Source organism: Lagopus muta, chromosome 6 (assembly GCF_023343835.1).
Source record: "Lagopus muta isolate bLagMut1 chromosome 6, bLagMut1 primary, whole genome shotgun sequence".
Taxonomy (NCBI): Eukaryota; Metazoa; Chordata; class Aves; order Galliformes; family Phasianidae; genus Lagopus; species Lagopus muta.
Window position 1 is genome coordinate 26,246,430 of NC_064438.1, and position 19,075 is coordinate 26,265,504.

General features: G+C 40.1%; 1 protein-coding gene across 3 annotated transcripts in view; it reads right to left on the reverse strand.

Moving 5' to 3' along the window:
• RBM25 (RNA binding motif protein 25) overlaps nt 1-18,223 on the reverse strand; it is a 33,329-nt gene extending 15,106 nt beyond the window's left edge. For 2 of the 3 annotated variants that reach the window (XM_048947654.1, XM_048947652.1), the window contains exons 1-7: nt 18,028-18,223; nt 11,261-11,381; nt 8,138-8,187; nt 6,937-7,107; nt 6,580-6,637; nt 5,401-5,561; nt 2,125-2,307 (exon numbers count right to left, since the gene is read on the reverse strand). In XM_048947654.1, coding sequence (XP_048803611.1) covers nt 2,125-2,307; nt 5,401-5,561; nt 6,580-6,637; nt 6,937-7,107; nt 8,138-8,187; nt 11,261-11,366 — 729 coding nt within the window. In that variant the 5' untranslated portion in view covers nt 11,367-11,381; nt 18,028-18,223. Of the gene's footprint in view, nt 1-2,124; nt 2,308-5,400; nt 5,562-6,579; nt 6,638-6,936; nt 7,108-8,137; nt 8,188-11,260; nt 11,382-17,563; nt 17,689-18,027 lie in introns of those variants that run through there. The other variant, XM_048947653.1, reaches the window with a different exon arrangement.
• Nucleotides 18,224-19,075: the final 852 nt, after the last annotated feature.

Genomic DNA, 19,075 nt, shown 5'->3' on the forward strand with positions numbered 1-19,075 from the left:
AAAACAATGTTTTGTATGTTTGTACTATAAAGCAATATCGTATTGCTGTGATCTTATTTCTTGATTCAACAAAATTACAGAAGAACCTCGCTAATTCTCCCTTCTCTGAACTACTTCAATAGGCAGTGAGGTCTCGTATTATTAAGACTTCACTGAATTATCAAGTATACTACAGGATATTAGTATGCTATGAAAACATCATAAACAAGACTAAGCTACACTTGCCAATACAATCAGTATATTTGTGGTGCACGAGTCTTGACTTACTCGCTAATTCGCAGAATTTGGTAAGTTGCACCTACTAACTAGTAGTGCGAATTAGCGAGGTTCCCCCGTGCTCAAAATTGAAAAACAGATTCCACTCACTCTCAGTTCCCCGCACACATTTTCAGCTCCCCCATATCAGACATGCCTTCACCCATAAGAGCTAACACCAGACTCAGTTTCTAACATCAGTGGGAGTTTTCTTCGCACCCCTGCCCTTCAGGGCACAAAAGCCCCAAAGCTAGCAAGCTTCCCCGCCCCCCACACATACATATCTGCATCCATCTTCCCTTTCCCACCAGACCACAGTCCTCCTTTCTCTTCTCTTTTATGGCCAAGAGAACAATGAGCTAGGACCATCTCTTCACTCCCACCTCTATCCACACAGGCCAATGATGGCAACTTCAAATTTCTTTTCCTTCTTCCCAATACGGGAGGAATGATGGGGTAAAATTTCAATGCACAAGTGCTAAGAGCATATGTTATCCACTTGACTAGCTCAGATTGGTCAAATTTTACTTCACAGAAAACTAGCAGAGTGCCTTTCTGTCCCAGTGACATACTCAGCACTCGACTCTTTCAAGACTGATGCCTTCTTACAGCATGTAACTACCTGTCCTTATTCATCGCCATATAAATGTACTCACAGGACAATTCACATTTTAACAATGCATCTAACAAAAAACAGCTGATAGCATTAGACAGTGACTTATTTGTTAATTCTCATCCAAGAAAGCATCTTCTCCCAAAGGAAGGGAGAGAAAAGAAAGACAAATTCTCAGCTCAGCACTCTTATGCCTTGGGTTAGCCATGGCTAATAATGTTATGGGGAAGATACATTCACTCCCTGAGGGAGATGTTACTTCTTGCACCACACTTAAACTCCATAAATATCTGAAACTGCATTATTGACTTTGGCATAGGTACTTTACGGAAGACTTAAGTGTGTAAAAATCTTGGTCAAACAATTCTCCAATCTTTCATATTAGGTGCAGAATGGCAAGTGTAAGACTCCATTTTCCCATGGTTAGAAATTTGGCTGGAAAAGCTAAGTCTGAGTTTGTTCATTCTTAATCCCTCTTCTCCAGAGTTTGTTTTAAACCAACAAAAAGGTCATTCACAGAAGCAGGTCTAAAACCAGAACATTCATTCCTGCTTAACAACTTTTTTTTTGCATTTACACAATATAGTAAAACCAGCTGAAAAATTCCAGCCAAATTGACACATGCGTGTAAAAGTGATTTTGTAAAGTAGGAAGATTATAATATGCCTTTCATCCCTGAAGGATCCTTCCAAAATTTGTGAGGCACACACATATCACACATATATAGCTAATGAAGTTCGTCCACATGTGGAGAAACAGCTGCAACCAAGTTGGATCAAGGTACACTAAAGGAATGCATAGCACAAGGAAAGAGAGAAATTTGTCAAAAACTACCAGAGCAAATCCCTGCACATTACAAAAGTGCCCTGGCATTATTCAATGGAAATGCAAAGTATGCAGAAAGTTTTTACAGTTGTTTTTAAAGTTCTCATCTGAAAAACCTACATGCGCATGCAGTTTAAACTGTGCTCAATTCAGTATTTCCACCTTCAGAGGGATGAAAGGTCAATTCAAACCTGCCCAGATTCAAAACTGTTGTTCCAAGAAGCTTAGGTGCTTAGATTCCTTAACTATCCTGAAAGGACAGTTTCTATAACTGACTAGTTTTCAGCATAAAACATGAAACTGTTGCTGACATCAATGCTTGATCTGGTTTCTCATCATGAGTTTAGGTTAAAAGCGTTTGCACAAGGTTTGGCCATTATTTAAAGGTGAGTTGAAGAAAAATCTGCTTTGTCCAAAATCAAAACACATACGTCCTCCTTCTTTTCCTTTTTCTTCTTCCTGGGGTGAGAGTCAGATTCCTGGGAGGGGGCATTGAGCTCGCTGGAATATTCTCGTATTAAGACATCAATGGCCCCTTTAATTATCTGATCTCTTCTCTTCGTTTCCTCATCCAGTGCTTCATCATCATCATTTGTAGTCTCTGGTCTGGAATTCTAAGGAAAAATAGCAAGGTAACAGGAATCAACAAATTGAGAATAACAGTTTTACTTTAGAAGTTCAACTTTTGTCATCTCATTAATTTAAACAGTTTTTACTAGAATAACCTCCAAGTAGTAACTAACTGCTTTATTTTTACTCAAATCTTTTCACACTAGCAGTAATAAAAGGATCACAGTTTTACTTGCAGAATGACAGTTGAGAGCACACACAGGATTGCAAAATAAAATAGAACAGATAGTGTGTGACTAAGGAAAAAGAGCACACATAGAAAGGCAATCATTATAGTTCCCCTCATGGTCAGCTTCTGCCCTGTTTCCTTCACAACCTTTAACCTGTTTCAGAATCAGTTCCTCAACGCCTACTGAGGTGCCATGCAATATAAATGTCTGTCTATAACTTTAAAGTTGCAAGTTATTAACAGAGAATTATACTGAATAAACTTTGTTAGATAAGTATTCCTTGCACAGCAAACATTTTCTTAGCATTGCTGACTAGTTCCACAGAACTGACACAGTTCCTCTCTTCTGTTTTCCCCTTTCCACCTTAGTGACTAAAGGGAACAAACACAATATTCATTTAACTAAATTCCATACAACAAGGTGAAACAGCAATCTGCACACTGAGCAAGACAGCTCACCTCTCAATTCCTTCAGTCTTTTTTTTTTCTTAAAAAAGGAATCTCACGCAAGATTCCAGCTGAGTGTCACTAAGCAATAGGGGGTAAATGGAATGAGAAAAGAATTGTTAGAGCAGCAGCTAAGAGTGAGGGGGGAAGGGAGGATTCATTTGGATTTAAGAGATGCCAGGCCAAGGAGGAGCAAACTGAAAAGAGCTAGAAGGCAATAACAGAGAGTGGAACTGAAAAGGTCGAAGCAGAAGTGATCAGGTAGAGAAGGTAACTAGATAAAGATTTGTTTGATGTGCCCTGAAGAAATTCTGTATTAGTGTATATGTTTGATTTCTTTAAAATTTTGAAGAAAAGATGCAGCACCTGCGTATCAATGATGGTATGAAAAGAACCTCAAGCAGTATGATTAAAATATACTTTATCAACATTCCTTGGCAATTCTCAGTCTTTCTTCACAGCACTACAATGAAAAAGATGTTTGGAGCTAGTATCACTAATTCTACATTTCCAAAAAACTGGCACCCACTCTTATCATCATAAAAATACAATTTCAAAGCTGCAAATAGCACTCTCTACTTTATTAAATCAACTGCCCCCAAAACCCACAGGAGCTCACGGAAACTGAAATTCATTAATTGTACAAAAGCTTCACTGATGTTTTAAACCCATTAGTATTACAAGTGATGCTAAGAGGAAAGAAGAAAGTCTAAATGGAAGAGGGCAAACAAATCTGTATCTAGGTTCACAGCTAATGTATTACTTCATTCAAAACTCATTTTGCTAGTAGTCTGCTTTACTGAACATTTACTGCATTTATTACTACACACTGAGTACGTAGTCAAAACCAGTAAGTGTTTCAAGTGATGACTATGCGTCTAGTTTTCATAAAAAAAAGAAAACTCTCATTAAAAGTAACTAGAAGTACTTGTGTGTTTGCAATTCACTTTACAGACCTTTATTAGCAAACCTAAACCTTCTAAAAATTCATTTCCTAATGTGATTTGTGTTTCCCCAAACAAGAGCCCACTCAATTTCATTTTACAGAAAGTAATTGTTCTAAATACTGAATATCTTAAGGCCTCTATGGTACTTCAAGATAGTTAAGAGCAAGCTCAACAACCTGTGACACAATATGCATTATTTTAGCTAAAAATAGATAAGATTAATTTTAACACACAAACTTGAGAGATGACTGCCCACTGTCTGATACCTGCATCATCTACTGAATTATGAACTTATTTCCTTTTCATTAACTTCTTCCAGAAAATTTGTCAATAAAAGGGAAAGAACAGTTAGTTTGCAAACTCTGGCAAAGTAACAAATCTGGAGTTCATAAACTTAAGAATTTTTAAACAAAACTGAAGCAACAGAACCACATGGTACAGCTGAACTTTAGAATTAATCTTTAATTCATTCCATAGATTCAGTTGCATTTTATAAATAACTACGAGCAGATTTAACTTCAACTGTGATGAACAATATGCCCTAGCAGCCAAAGGGGCCAACTATGTCCTGAGGTGCACCAGGGACAGCACAGCTAGCTGCTCAGAGATATGGACCGTCCCAGTTCAGTCGGCATTGGTGCAGTCTCACCTTGAGTACTGTGTGTACTTTTGAGCTACTGCACATAAGATGTTTAAAAAAACAGCACAACGTGTCCACAGGATGGTAACAAACGTGATGAAGCAATCACAGGACATCATCAAAGAGGCTCAACTGAAGACATTTAATTTTTTCCAACTTACAGGAGGCCTAACAGATGACCTCATTGCTGTCTGTATTTTCTTCGTGAGAGGGAGCATAGAGGGAGGTGCTCATTTGTGCATTGGTGACAGGACAGAAGAGAATGGTTTAACGCTGCATTGGGGAAAATTTAGACTGGAATTTAAGAAAGGAAGAATTTGTTATATTGGGAGGACGAAAAAGGCACTGGAACAACCTCCCAAGGCAAGTGTTCGTGACGCCAAGGTTGTCGGTCTCAAAGAAGCATTTGGGCAGTGCTTGTAGATATACAGTTTAATTTTTAGACTGCCCTGTGCAGAGTCAGGAGTTGGACTCAATCCTCACAGGTCCCTTCTATCTCAGGATATTTTATGATTCTATGGCTGTAAAAGTGAAACAAAGCTAACTTGTACATAACTGTGTTCGTGTTAATCTACAGCGTTGTGTAAGTTCACCTAAAAGGGGTAATAAATTTTAAACAGCTCTAAGTGGGTTAATTCACTCATTTGTTGTAAACATGGTATAAGTTTTCAAGAGTACTTGTGAATTAAGGGCTTCCATTTCATTTCCTTTCATTACATCTTCATACTCATTAATTCAATTCTGGCAAAAACCTAAAGTGAATTAGTGGCAGAGACAAGAAAAGAAACTAGCAGACCAGCTTACAGCCTGATCTAAAAAGCACATTACATTGCCTTCCTGTCAAAATAATAGATGTCATATATAATATACACACCCCATTAGAGGCCTTTTTCTTTGCTTTCCATTCATCTAGCTGAGCCTTTGTCTTTGCATCAACTTTTACTAGTAGTTTCTTCTCTCCTATCTGGAGGTCATGGAGTAGCCTCAGTGCCCGTAGTGTGGATTCAGGTTCTTTGTATTCACAAAATCCAAAGGCTGAAATGGATGATTAAAATGAGAAGCAAATGTGTTAAAGCTCTATAGGCAATTATCTTTGTTTAAACAAACAAGTATTATGTTTTGAATCAAACTATGAACACAGATACTCCTCTACTTAAAACAAAGATACAGAAAGATAATTAATTGCATTAACTTTTGATATAAGGAATAGCCTCATGAATTAAGTCAAAGCAACACACTACACTATAGTTTGTAAAGCATTTAAAATGATCTTAGCTAATAAATGTAGCCTATACAAAGAGACATCTCAGATTTGCAACTGTCTGAAGATCAAGGACATCATTCAACAGTACAGCATTAATCTAGAGCATTTCACAACAGTTACAGAAAGTTGTGAGGGAAAAAAAACATTGTGAAAATTAAATAATCATATATGAGAGATAAAAAAACAATTGTTATATATTATTATAATATTAAATTATAAGAAATATTAAAATAGAAAAACCTAGGAAAACATTAACAGAAGAATAGCCCTAATTGTTTCATACATCCAATGGACAAAGATTATAGGGAAAAAAAAAAAAAAAATCAGTACAATCTGGGGATAGGGATGAAAAACTTTTAATAAGGAAAGCTTCCTGTTAAGGAGGTTAAGGATGATACACAGTGATAGAAATGACTACTAATAACACTGCCCTGGAACACTGCCACTCCCTTGGAACTTAAGTGAGGGCTGGTAACTATCTCTCAGATGCTCTATAAACACCTGATTTAGTCTCAGAAAAGTGAACACTGTCCCCTCAAATACAGTTTTACATTTAATCTTTTGTAATTTTGTTTTTTTTTTTTTTTTTTTTTTTTTTTTTTTTTCCTCTGCGTTGATTTCAAGGACAGAAAACTCTAACTCTATATGAGGAAGAATAAAACAATATTGAACTGTTAAAAGATATTAAATACAATAACTATTAAAATAACAGCATGTCAAACATTTCAAAATCTGCCAAGTAATAAAAACACTACTTTGATCAGAGATCTTGAAAAGCGTGAACATTACCTTGAAGTTTTCCAGACGCCCCTTGCACTCTCTTCCAACTCAAAACCAAGCCACATTTCTGCATTAAAGATATTAAAGATATGTCTGAGTATTTTGTTTGAAACATAAAAAAAAGTTAACACTTGGTGCACACAAAGTGAAAAGAATAAGCTCTACTAAAAACAAGCCATGTCTATATTCACTGACACACACAGCTAAAAAAAAATTACTCTTCCCTTATTTACCAGCTACAAGGTCAAACCCACTGGACTGCTAATCCAGTGAGTATGACCAACTCTGTGTTTAGTTTCAACTTCACTACTCACAACTTTATTTATTAGCCAGGGATTAAATCAACAGGCAGCCCACCACACTTACTGCTAGAAGCTGCCGTATGAGCATGTCCGAGGCCTTCTCAGAAATGTTACCCACAAAAACGGTGGTCGTGGGACCGCTGTTTTCATCGTTTTCTTTGTTCTTTAAGCCAGGGTGATCTTTCCTCACTCCTAAGTGTTTTCCAACCATAGACACTGTGGTAGGAACTAATACCTAGAAAGAGGAGGAGAGAATATAAAATAAAGCACTGCTGTTGTTTTTGTCCCCCCTGCCCCTATTTAAATTTTTAAAAACAAAACAGGACAGACATGAATTTGAAAATTCTCCCTTTATATGACCCTTGGTTAAGTTTACAGCGAGTAAACAATAAACATTTCATGTTTCAATATTCATACAACATCAAGAGAACGTCATTTTTTGATAAAGATAGACAGAAAAAAGGTATAGCTGAACATGGCTTCTGGAAGTTACAGTATGCATGGTGAGCACACAGTAATATTAAACATCATTTGTTTTACACATTACTCATTTGTGACGTGAGTCACTGGAAGCTGAAGCACTGCACCTAACAGTGTGCTGGATGCTTAAAAAATAAAAGCTGCAAGCATAACAGTAACTCTGATTTAGGTCTCAAAAGGCTTCAGTGGACATACGACAGGTCTTAAAAGCTTTCAGAGCAAATAAACACTACTTGTTTAGTTGGAAGGTACACAGCTCATAGCCAGTTGCTTTCAGTTAAGTAGCAACTACTTGCAGAACAAACTGTACAGAGACAGACACGAACATCTGTTCCAAACTGCTGCACATCTTCCACTAAAGTAAGAGTAGATATGCACTGAGCTTCTCCTCTCAAAAGTCCTTCTAGATGTGTCAGCTTCAATAATGTTATCAGGAAAGTGAACAACGTATTTGTTCCAGCATTTTTCTGCTGAACACCACTGGTTACCACAAACATATCTTTCTCTAACAGATAATGCAAACTATTAAAAAAAAAAAAAAAAAAAAAAAAAAAAAAAAAATCAGTATTTTGGGGAGATTTCTTATGCAAAATCACTAAAATGCTAATTCACCTACAGGTCAAAATAAATAGCTTTTATACTTTAATTAGCACAATAATTGAAATAAAGATTAAAAACTTCCTTTTGCAGTATGTCTTTTTAATGAAAAGTTCAGAAATAGTTCAGAAGACAAAAAAAAAAACCTGTTGAAATCTATGCATGAAACTCATCCTCGTAACACTTACAGTTGGAGCAGGAGCCATAATGCCCATCGGCACAGGAATCATGGGGGTCCCTGAGAAAGACAAGACATTAATATTAATCTGTCCAGTTAAGAATACTGATAAACACAGATGAATTGCTTGCAGTCATGATTACTAAACCAGACAGCAATTTTGGTGACACGAGAGTTTTAGAGTATTGATTACCAGCAATTCCTTAAGCACTCAAGCACTGCCTTTGCACACTTGCAGAACATGAATGTCCTGACCACTTTTAACACATTCTCATTTTGGCCTCGTTCTTCACAAACAAACATATTTTAAAAGCATATTCAAACAGCAATAGCTCAAGAAGATTAATGAGGTTGAGAATTCTATAGACAAAAAAGCATCCTAAGTCCAAAAGCAATCTCATTCCTTACTTGCTCAGTTCCAACAACATAATCACTACTTCATACTGTTTGGGGCTGAGGTTCAATAGCATGAAGCCTGCTGGCATTCTTTATTGTTTATGAAATAGCTTAATAAAGGTTGCATTAAAAAACAAAACAAAACAATTCAGAAGCACACTATCTTATTAATTATTGAGCTTAAGTCCTTTAAATTCTAATTAACACCACTATTTAATAGTGTGAAATTATATGCAATATCCTTCTATCCCCCACAATACTCACTGATGGCTTTAAACACTATCATCTTAGCTAATACCTAGTCATAATAAATGCTGTTTACCTTTACATACCAACTGCTCAGAGAAGAGCAAATACCTGACTTGAGTTTTGAAGCAGCTTCTTGGCAACAAAAGAATTTACTCTCTGAGATACTCCAAATGTAAAGGCTTGCATGGAACGTGATGAGAAAGACCAAAAAATGCCATTTGCTAAATGCTCACAATTCAGGAGGATAGGGGGTTTAACAACAGACATAATAAGGAAGTAGCACTTTTACACAGCTGGTAATGACCTGCTGGAATTTGGAACAAGAAGTGACAGTCAAGACAGTATTAACATATTCTAAAAGCATAAAAACGCTCAAGAATGGTTGAGACCAGAAGCAGATAAAGGAAGTGCAAAAAGATGACACTCTAACATCCTCAATTTATCAGTTGTGGAGACTTCAGTTTCAGACATGAAAAGCAGATGGGTGCACGCATACGTCTAAATATCACCACCTATTCCCACAGCTCAGACAAAATATAAGGCCATATGGCCTGCTGATGTGACCTCACAGAACGTTTCTTATCTATGGAAAGACATTTAAGCTTTATAACTTGTACCTGATTTTCACAGAAGACAAGAAATACTAAATCACCTCCCTTTTGAGTCTTTCACATTTCAAGATGGAAATGCGAGTGGAAATGCAAAACACTCTTCCCGCCTTCATTTTTGCACAAGCACACTGTTCTAGCAGACTTATTTTTACAGTTGGATAATTTTTTTTGTTGTTGCTGAGCACTTAGCAACCTATTTTAATTAATTAATTAAACATATTTTAATTGCAATTTTACACATGGAATAACTTTAGAGTAGACTCCCAAAAGGTCACTGTGGGCATTTTCAACTCTATTCATACACTTAGGCTGAGAAATTAAGTCCATATCTTTTAAGAGGCAGAAGAGGTTTAGGAAGAAGTTTTTCACACAGAGGTGGTGATGCACTGGAACAGGTTGCCCAAGGAGGCAGTGGATGCCCCATCCCTGGAGGCATTCAAGACCAGGCTGGATGTGGCTCTGGGCAGCCTGGTCTGGCAGTTGGCAACCATGCACATAGCAGGGGGGTTGAAACTGGATGAGCATTGTGGCCCTTTTCAACCCAGGCCATTCTGTGATTCTATGATGCTAACTCAACAGGTAAGCAAGTCATACTTCTACTGCAAAGAGAAAAATTAAGCTCCCTCCTAAAACCAGGCTCCTCCAATTCACAGTCTATTTGGATTATTAGTACTGAAGACAATTTTTATAAAAATTCAAATAGCAACTGCATAAAAATTGTGCATAAACTGTGTATGTTAAGAAGCAAGTGTTTAGAACAGAAATGTAAAATATTTTTCAGAAAGCCGTTTTTAAAAGCATCTGATTTTTCATACAAAACTACATAAATCAAAACTAATAAAGATAAGAGGTACAGTTTAAAATTCAGCCTGAAGTCTTTGATGTTGACTAATCAACAACTCTACCTTTAGCAAAAAACAGAATCTCATGGATATAAGAGGAAGAAGAAAAAAAAAGAACCCACCCATTAGTAAGGCCTAGCACGATGAATGAGTGTGCACAAACCATTTCTGCATCCAGCCAGGTTTTTGAAAGCCTTTATTGTCTAGAAACTTGTGCACAACACAGCTCAAGACCATACAGACAGAAATTATTTTCTGTTGCCCTTCTGTTATGAATTTTAAAGGGATAATTCTCTGTAGTATTCCTCTCTACACCCCCCTGTCCAGACTCCTGACACTGTTGGCAACATATAGAAAAAATTAAAAGGTGGTCCCAGATCATAAATTGAAGTTTCAACAAACACACTCACAAAAATGAAAAACTGACCTTGAAGATGAAGAAGGAAAAAAAAAAAATAGAATTAGTTCTGGGAAGATTCTAAGAAATGAGCAACACAACTAAGATAGCAAGATGTGTGGAAGAAAGTATGTAAGAAGAGAAGACAAAGAAATGATATTTCTGAGATGGATTTATGAGGGAAAAAAAACAGAAAACAACGTAAGAAGGTGAAGCTTCTCTGAAAGTTATTCCTATATTTTCACACTGTGCATATTTGGTGTAGACAAGTGCTTCCAAAAGCTATTACAATGGCTTATTTGAAAGTAGTCAAAACCTGCACACTGCCAAAGAAGTGACTCTTAAAACACCTAACAAAAATGACAATCTAGCTTCAGGTTTAAACAAAAGAACAGTAAAATACCAGTAAAACTGGAATTACATCTATCAGATTGATTTCTGGTCAGAAGTAAGCAGACAGTGCAGACCAAACAGAGTTTGTGCACCTGCCACATTGTGTAGCTAAACTAGAGACACGATTGCAATGCACACAAATCAATGTTACTGAAATACAATTAAACACAGTAACTTCTGGAAAATAGCAGCTTATAACAAACAGGAATTTCTTTCTGCAACAGCTTCATATACTACCAACTTACCAGGAGGCACAGGTGGAGGAAAGCCAGGAAACTGTGGAGGTGGAATCCCAGGGGGAAGAGTTGGGATCCCCATTGGAGGGCGATTCAAATGAGGTGGGAAAGACATTCTTACAGAAGCAATCTGTCAAAAGGACAGCAAAGGAAAACTGTATTAGTTGGTCAAGATAAATCACAAAAGCAGTACAAATGATACATATCTAATGACTTTCGAGCTTTATATGGACATTCACCTACAAATTAAAACTATTTTTAACAATAAGTTAGGGAAAAGTTTCCTCTAGTACAAGTATTCTTTACCAACAAAAAAGCACTGAAAAAAAACCACCAGAACCATTATGTGCCTCTTCATTCCAATGTTTTACAAAGAATGTGAACTAAACAGCATTTAATGGCATGCATGCTGTTTCTTCAAAATGAAGCTTTTTTTCTTTGCAGTATCTAAAAGCAGAAGCAAGTTTGGAATGCCCTCTTCAATAAGGCAAGTAGTTCTCCAGAACAAGAAACGATCATACACAATACAACCACAGCACAATTTCATAGAAAGAACTGGGGAATCCTCAGGTACAGCACCGACAGGAATTGAGGTAACAACAAAGACACTGGAGAAAACCCCAGGCTCCAGAATGGAGGCAGTTAAACACTTGGAAGAAGGTCCTCTGACCTATTTTTAACTTCCCAGCTCACAGACCTTTTAGAGTTCATCATGGAGGATAGCCTGGGAGCCGAGGGCCAATGTGCTATCATAGAGAATAGAACATTTAACATTGTTTTTCTACTCAGACAGTTACTGTTACACAGATATTACTGACCCCACAACAGACACCACCCAATAAGACGCAAGATCACTCTTAGCAAAACCAATGCTCTCGCTTCCAGTATTTAACCAGCAACCTTACACAGTTAAGTCTTGGCTTTCACTCCTGAAGACCAGAAGGAGCACTGGTTGCCGACACCCACAGCTGGTCATACAGTTTAAATCTCTGTCACTACCCTTGTTAAAACACACTAAATTACTCAGCAGTAACTTCTCATGCCTGTATTTTGTCATGAGCACATAGGGACATCCATACCATGCCGAGGAAGCTCTGAAACTTCAAATGCCCTGGATTATATACACAGAAGTCATGAAGAGTAGCAGATAAGAGCCCAGCGAGCTTCCCATGTACACATCTATGTTACCTAAAAGACTGAGCAGTACTGTAGGCTGCAGTGCAGTTTGTATTCCAAACAGGCAAACGCAAGTCAGAACCATGACAGAAGGCCTTGAGAACAAGAATTACAATGAACAAAATGCTGATAACTAAAGCAGATCTGTAGATGGGATGATGCATACCCGGTTTCCTATCACTGAACACAAACCAGGAGATGAGTTTGCTAGATACAAATGTGACTTCACACATGTATAAAGAGCAAGTACCTAATGATAATCTTAATTAGTAGAAGTAAGAGCTAGTATCAGTACTTTACCATAATAGCAGATGCAATTAAAAGAGCTCAAAAAGAAGATAACCCTGTAGCAAAACCACATTCCCAAAGAGCTGATAAACAGCTGTGAAGGACAAGTGCATACAGCCTACCGGAGAAGATTTGAGAGAAACCTGGATGTTCTTGCTCATATCTTTGGAACTGCAGAAATTATTTATTCGGGCACAAGAGCACACCTGTGACCCCATAGCACAATTTGCCTGAAGATGTATTGCTTCAGTCACAAGAGGTTTGCAATGACTGCATTCATTAATTGGCCCCAGAAAGCATTCATCTGCATCACACCAAGAGAAAAGACACACTCCTTTTACACAAGGTCTCTAAGATGGTACGAGAAGGTAAGAAACAAGATGGCAAATCTTTCCTCCACATTCCATACAATGTGAAAATGTTGTTTATAGACTGAAGAGTCTACGTGCCAGCAGGTTCTCCTCTACAATGTAAAGCTTGGATGGCATGGAACAGTCTAGAAATCCCATATTATTCATCTTTGTATCACTACACTACGCTGTTTCAACAAGAACAGCAAATAAAACAGCAAAATCTGTCAAGAGTCCCAGAAAGGCAGGAAATTAGGATCTTCAAGGCCTATCCTTGTCCTTAGTCTTTATCTATATTTCAGTTGATAGGGAACTAGACAAAAATTCAAAGCAGTTTTGGAACAGGATGCCAGAGTAATTATCTTGCTGGTCAGACGTTCCAAAGCGGCCGCAGTAAGGTTATGCAATTTGAGGACCACAGGACATAAATGAGAGGTCTGTTAAACAAACAAAAATAACTGAGAAAGGAATTTTCCAAGCTGCCAGTAGGTGCAGTCCCTCTTCTTGCTCTAATAAGCACTTTATTTAAGACACCATTTTAGGGAAGCATAAAAAAGCCTAGGGAATAAGAAGTGAAAAAGTTCTTTGAATTAAGAAGTGCTGAAATGTACTGAGCTTAATGGACATCTCACATGTGCACAGGCAGAGGGCTTTTTCTTCAAGTTTTTACTGAAATCAAAAAGCAAAGAGTCAGACAAGTAATTATTACTACACAAAAGTAACATCAGCAAGCAGAGATCAAATGTAGTCTTTCAGTCACCTAGTCAGGTGGATGTGAAACATACAGTTGTCTGCAGGGTTTCATTTTACTTGAGGCACTCTTTTTCCCCCAATATCTGTATGGTTATTTTGACAACAGCTAGCAAGACATTCTGCTGCTGCCTTAAATCTTGCATGATCCACTGCTAGCACCTCTGCTGCCTGGGACACTGATGCAGAGAAAACCTTGGCCCGTTTCCTGCTGCTGTTATGTACCCACTAACATGAAATCAGCAGACAAAACAACCTAGTTCAGATTCCATTAGAAAAACTTTGTGACTCAGTGGGAACCAAGACTTAAACTGCTCATTGAAGACACAAGAGATTCAGATGTGAGAATAAGATGTAACCTAACTCTTGCAGCAGACAAGAAGCTGTAACGAAGGGAAGGAAGAAGCACATTTTCGCTGCAAATAGCTGGAGCACAAGAGCTATATATTCTGCTCCAGCATGTAGAGGAGACTTGCATTCATAAGGAACTACAAACTATGGCTTGGGCATGGAATGAGACTCCAAGCTAGATCCAGGGAGAGCAGTGGTACAAATCTCAGTACCTTTCTCTTAGAGACTGTCCTAAACCCCACAGGCACAGCACAGTTACCACTGTCTGGTGTACTTTCTGTGGTGATCTTCACATTTCCTCTAAAATATTAAAACATTCAAGTAAGGAATTGAAGTCTTGGAATCCTTAAAATCTTGGTCGACTTACAGAGGTACGAGCTCATGTAAAGTCAGGTGTATAAAACAACTATGAAGAAGCAGCAGCACTTTAAGGGAGACGTCAATTTGTATGAATTTAGTGGTGGCCAAAAAGATGCAGCTATACAGCAAGTATCTGGCCAGAAAATATTAAAAATTCTGAAATCATCACCCAGAAAGATGAACCTATGTCATACTCTAAATGTAGTCAATTTAGGCTATGCCTGCATCAGCAAGAAGGGCACTACAACACGGGGTCTGCTAGGTTAGATGGAGCTGAGACCTCAAAGCTCCCACTACACTTTGAGGAGGTACAAAAAACTGCAGGTGAAACTGTAAGTTTTCAATATGTTTTCATATAGAAAGAATCCAGTTCATTCACTACTATGGTATAAGGTGATATGACACAAGGCTTCCCAAGTGAAGACCACTGTGAGTCTTATTCAAACAGCACACTCCTGATCTCAGTTAACAAAGTAATGTAGCAGCACGCTGTTACACTTGGACAATTTTTATAAGCTGCAAATTAACAATGCCCTGGACAGCAAAACATCTGAGCTTACTCTAAGCAAACCCAGATAAAATCCTGCCTGGCTCCTTAACTAAGGCAGGCGCTACACAAGCACAGCTACAGTGCTCCAGAAGGAGCTCGGCTGCTTTCATTCAGTGCTCTTCCAGTTACTGAGTCCTGATGGAACCACACATTGACTGCAGTCCACAGCACCAACCTTCTGAAACAGAGTGCAAAAATGCCCTCATGGTCCAAAGGTTTGGTAAAACCTCCTGAGACTTATTAATTCTGAGTGTTCTACCCATGAGCCTGAGCTCTGCTGGGCAGCCACATGCCTGCTCTGAGGCATGCAATGAAATGTCCAGGGCAGAAGACTGGGGCTATGCTGGGCTCCTGTCCGGGGCTACACAGAGCTCAGAGGTACCGTGAAACAAGAGTCGCTATCATTCAAGTACTGCTGCCCCATGCATTATCTGTAACTCCTAAATTTGCTGATAAGAGGAGAGTAACCACAAGTAGATAGCATTGCAAACATATATTTTTTTAAAATATAGCATTTTTTTTAAACATATTTCTGGTTTCTTCTATTTTTTTCTGGTAAGAGGGTGAGGAGATACATCATATGCTGAACACAAGTTTAGTGAAAGACACTGGCAACTACTGCATTTAGAAGTGGCAGCTGTACCACCTGCTCAGCAGCATCTTAATTTCACCCAGCACACAATTCACCTCCCTAGTGTTTATAAGTGTGTTAACACATCATCACTTTCATTGAAAACCTGTAAAATATTTTCATTGCTTTCAGAAGTTGCTCCTCATGAAACAGTTGTAACATCTACTGTTCGACTACCAACTAAACAAAGCCAAAATCAACCACAGAAATCCTAAATAAAGCAAAAACAAAATTAATGCACTTCAAGACTTTACATCAAGTCATACCGAGATACTGCCTAATCCCTCAAACAGGGGGAGAGTAAACAAAAAACATGCCTAAAGAAATTTAAACAAAGTCCAGCTTTGATTAAAATCTTAACTTCCAGATGATTAAGAGAGCCGTGACAAAATCCAGGCTTGTTGCATAACAGCATGCTACGTAGTAACACCCTGAGTCACTAAGGTATTTGATCCCAATGTTTCACCGAACATTCCTATACAATTTTTTTTTCTATTGTCTACTCTGGGTTGCTGCCTGCATGTAAATTTATAACAAAGTATTTTACACATTTTATGGCAGGACAGGTGGAGCTGAGCAGCACACTTTCAAAAACAACTGGAGAAAACATACACAGCAAACCAGCCTACTGAAGTCACTACTTCCGCACTAACTTCCACTTCTAACATCAGTCTTCACACGGTGTGTGGACTTTTAAGCCACTCCATCATAAAAATAATTCCAAAATAAAAATGAACTTTAACAGTTCGTCACTCATTGGAAATACTGCCTATATTACTGCATCTCAGAAAGGTCCCTAAAAATGAAGGCTCTCTTCCTTCAAGCTATCAGATTCTTTAAGTGATGATGCTCAGCACTTTCTTATAAAGCTTTACAGTTTTCTCCAAAATTACCTTGAGGCTAAGTGATGCATCAGTGGAAAATGTAACAGACATGTCAAGTTAGAAAATCACTATATTACTTTTCTCTCAATATTTGTTTCCAAACAAAACTAGTACTTGCTTAAGCCTGTGCACTGGAAATGATATAAAAAGATCACTGTAATAAGTTAAGTTGGAAACCAAATTACTGTAAAATACAAACTGAAAAAGCAACTTGCTTACCTGAAACAAAGCCTCAGTCTGAAAGCTCCTTACCCAGAGCTCTATTAATCACACCATCAGAATTTTTAACCTTGGATTTCATTTTTAATTCTGAGCTTGTATTAAGCTCTTGTCAGTAAAATAAATGGCCTTCCATCTTCACTTTGCTATTGACTGTTCCCAAAAGACAAACAGGGCTGGGACATTGCTACACGTAAGGGAACGTCAAGAGACAGAAGTGAGAAATGTGAAGCAGTGTGCAAAGCAGCTCCTCCACAGGAGAAGGAAGAAAACAGCCAGTGCTCAAGCTGTTCTGGGCCACCTTTGGTAAATGCTGATGCAATACCAGTAGCAATGCCTTGCTACTTTACAGATGAATAAATAAAGAACTGTGCGCAGTCATTTTAAGTAGAACAGACCAAGAACGACAGAAGTTTAAGATTCTATTTCCTGTGAGGCCACGTAAGATCTGCTGTCATTTAAAAAAAAAAAAAAAAAAAAAAAGAACTAGTTCTGTTCAGGATGTCGCTAGTCTACATTTTAATAAACAAAAAAGATAAACAAACACGAACAAAACAGTCAAACTTCAGGCAGAAAAAGGGCTTTCCCCACTAAGGAAGGAAAAAAACAAAAAAACAAAACAAAAAAAAAAACATGAAAAGAACGCGCCTATCTGCACAACACAGGTGGTATCACGGGCTCAGACCGCTTGTCTCGAGCACAGGCTGACACGTGCGGTGAGATGACCGCCACGGGCCGCGCTCGGGACGTTACCCTCCGTGCCGCGACGCCGCCGAAAAGCGCTTTCTCGCACGAAGTGGCACCGACGAACGAAGCCGCAGTGGACCGGGGCGGCCAGGAGCGGGCCGGGGGCAGCTTCGGGCGCCGCCGCGGGCTCGCTCCTTCTTGGTCTCGCCTCCTCTCGCCTTCCGCCGGGCCGGCGGTCCCGCCGCGGCCGCGGGGGACGGAAGGCCCCGCACGCCTCCTGGGCGGGAGAGGAAACGAAGGGCCCCGCCGCCGCTCCGCGAGCGCCTCCCCGAGGCCGCTCTCGTTCCCAACCTCGGTGCCGGACCCGCGCCGCCTTCCCGCCGAGGAGCGGCCGCGGTCCAAAGAGCAGAAGGGCAGCGCGGCGGCGCGAGTCAGGCCCGGCCCCGGAGGCGCCTCCTCTCAGCGGGCGGCCGAGGCGCCGCCGCCACCTTCCCACCCCCTTCCGGCCGCCGCGGCCCCATGTCGCTCACCCTCCCTCGCTGCGGGGCAGGAGCCGCGTTCGGAGCGCCGCCGCGGCCCCTCCGAGAGGCGCGGGCCTGGGATGGCGCGGGGAGAAGCCGCTAGGCCGCCGGAGGCCGGGCTGGAGGGCCCGAGGCGCCGCTAGGCCGCGAACACACCGCGCCGAGCCGCCTCCGCCGCGCTGCGCGGGGTCATGTGACCCTCCCCTTCCGGCAGTGGCCCGACCTGCACCGCGCCTCTCTACAATAGAGACGGGCTCGCCAGAGCGCCCCCTCCTTCCGGGCCTAGATAGCGAGGCGCCTAACCACAGAGATGCAGTGGCTAGAAGGTCGGCGTGAGGGAAACAGCGCCTGTGCGGCCGCCATCTTTGCTAGGGGTCGGCACCGCGGCGGCCTGACCTAGCGTGGAGCTCTGCCATCTTGAGGTCAGGCAGAGCCTCTTCGAGGTCCCGAGAGCTTCCGCCGGCGAGAACCGCCATTTGCGAGGCGTGACGGCGGTCGTGCCGGCTGCACCCGTGGGCGCGGCTGTGAGGGAACGTGCGTTTTGGGTGCATTACGGTGTAGCCAACGTTAGGGGCCTGCAAAGAAAAGCAGTCTTATGAAGTACGTAGGCGTAAGGATGTATGGAAGGCTGTACCTCACCTGAAAAGATTTATGACGAGCACAAAGAGCAGGTGCTCTAGGATGCTGTATTCTCGATAAAAAGAAAAAAAAAGTCTCTGTGCTGTATGGCAACTTGGCTTGTCTGGTGGATTTTCCTGACCTACCTCCCACATTCAAACTGCATTAGAAAACTTAAAATTGTACACCTCCCTTCCAGATCGTGCAGCTGCTGACAGCAGGCGGTTGCACATGGAAAGAGCAAGCAGCTGTGAATGGAAGAAAGGCAGTCTGGAAGGTGATTACAATGTGGGTCAAAACATAAGCCCGTGTGAACCTTGGATTGGCTAAGGAGAAAGTCCTGTTATCTCTGTATCATGTGTTCCCACTGCTCACACATACCATATAAAGAAAAATGCTCAAAGGAACATGTAATGACAAACCATCTCCTCCACCTGGA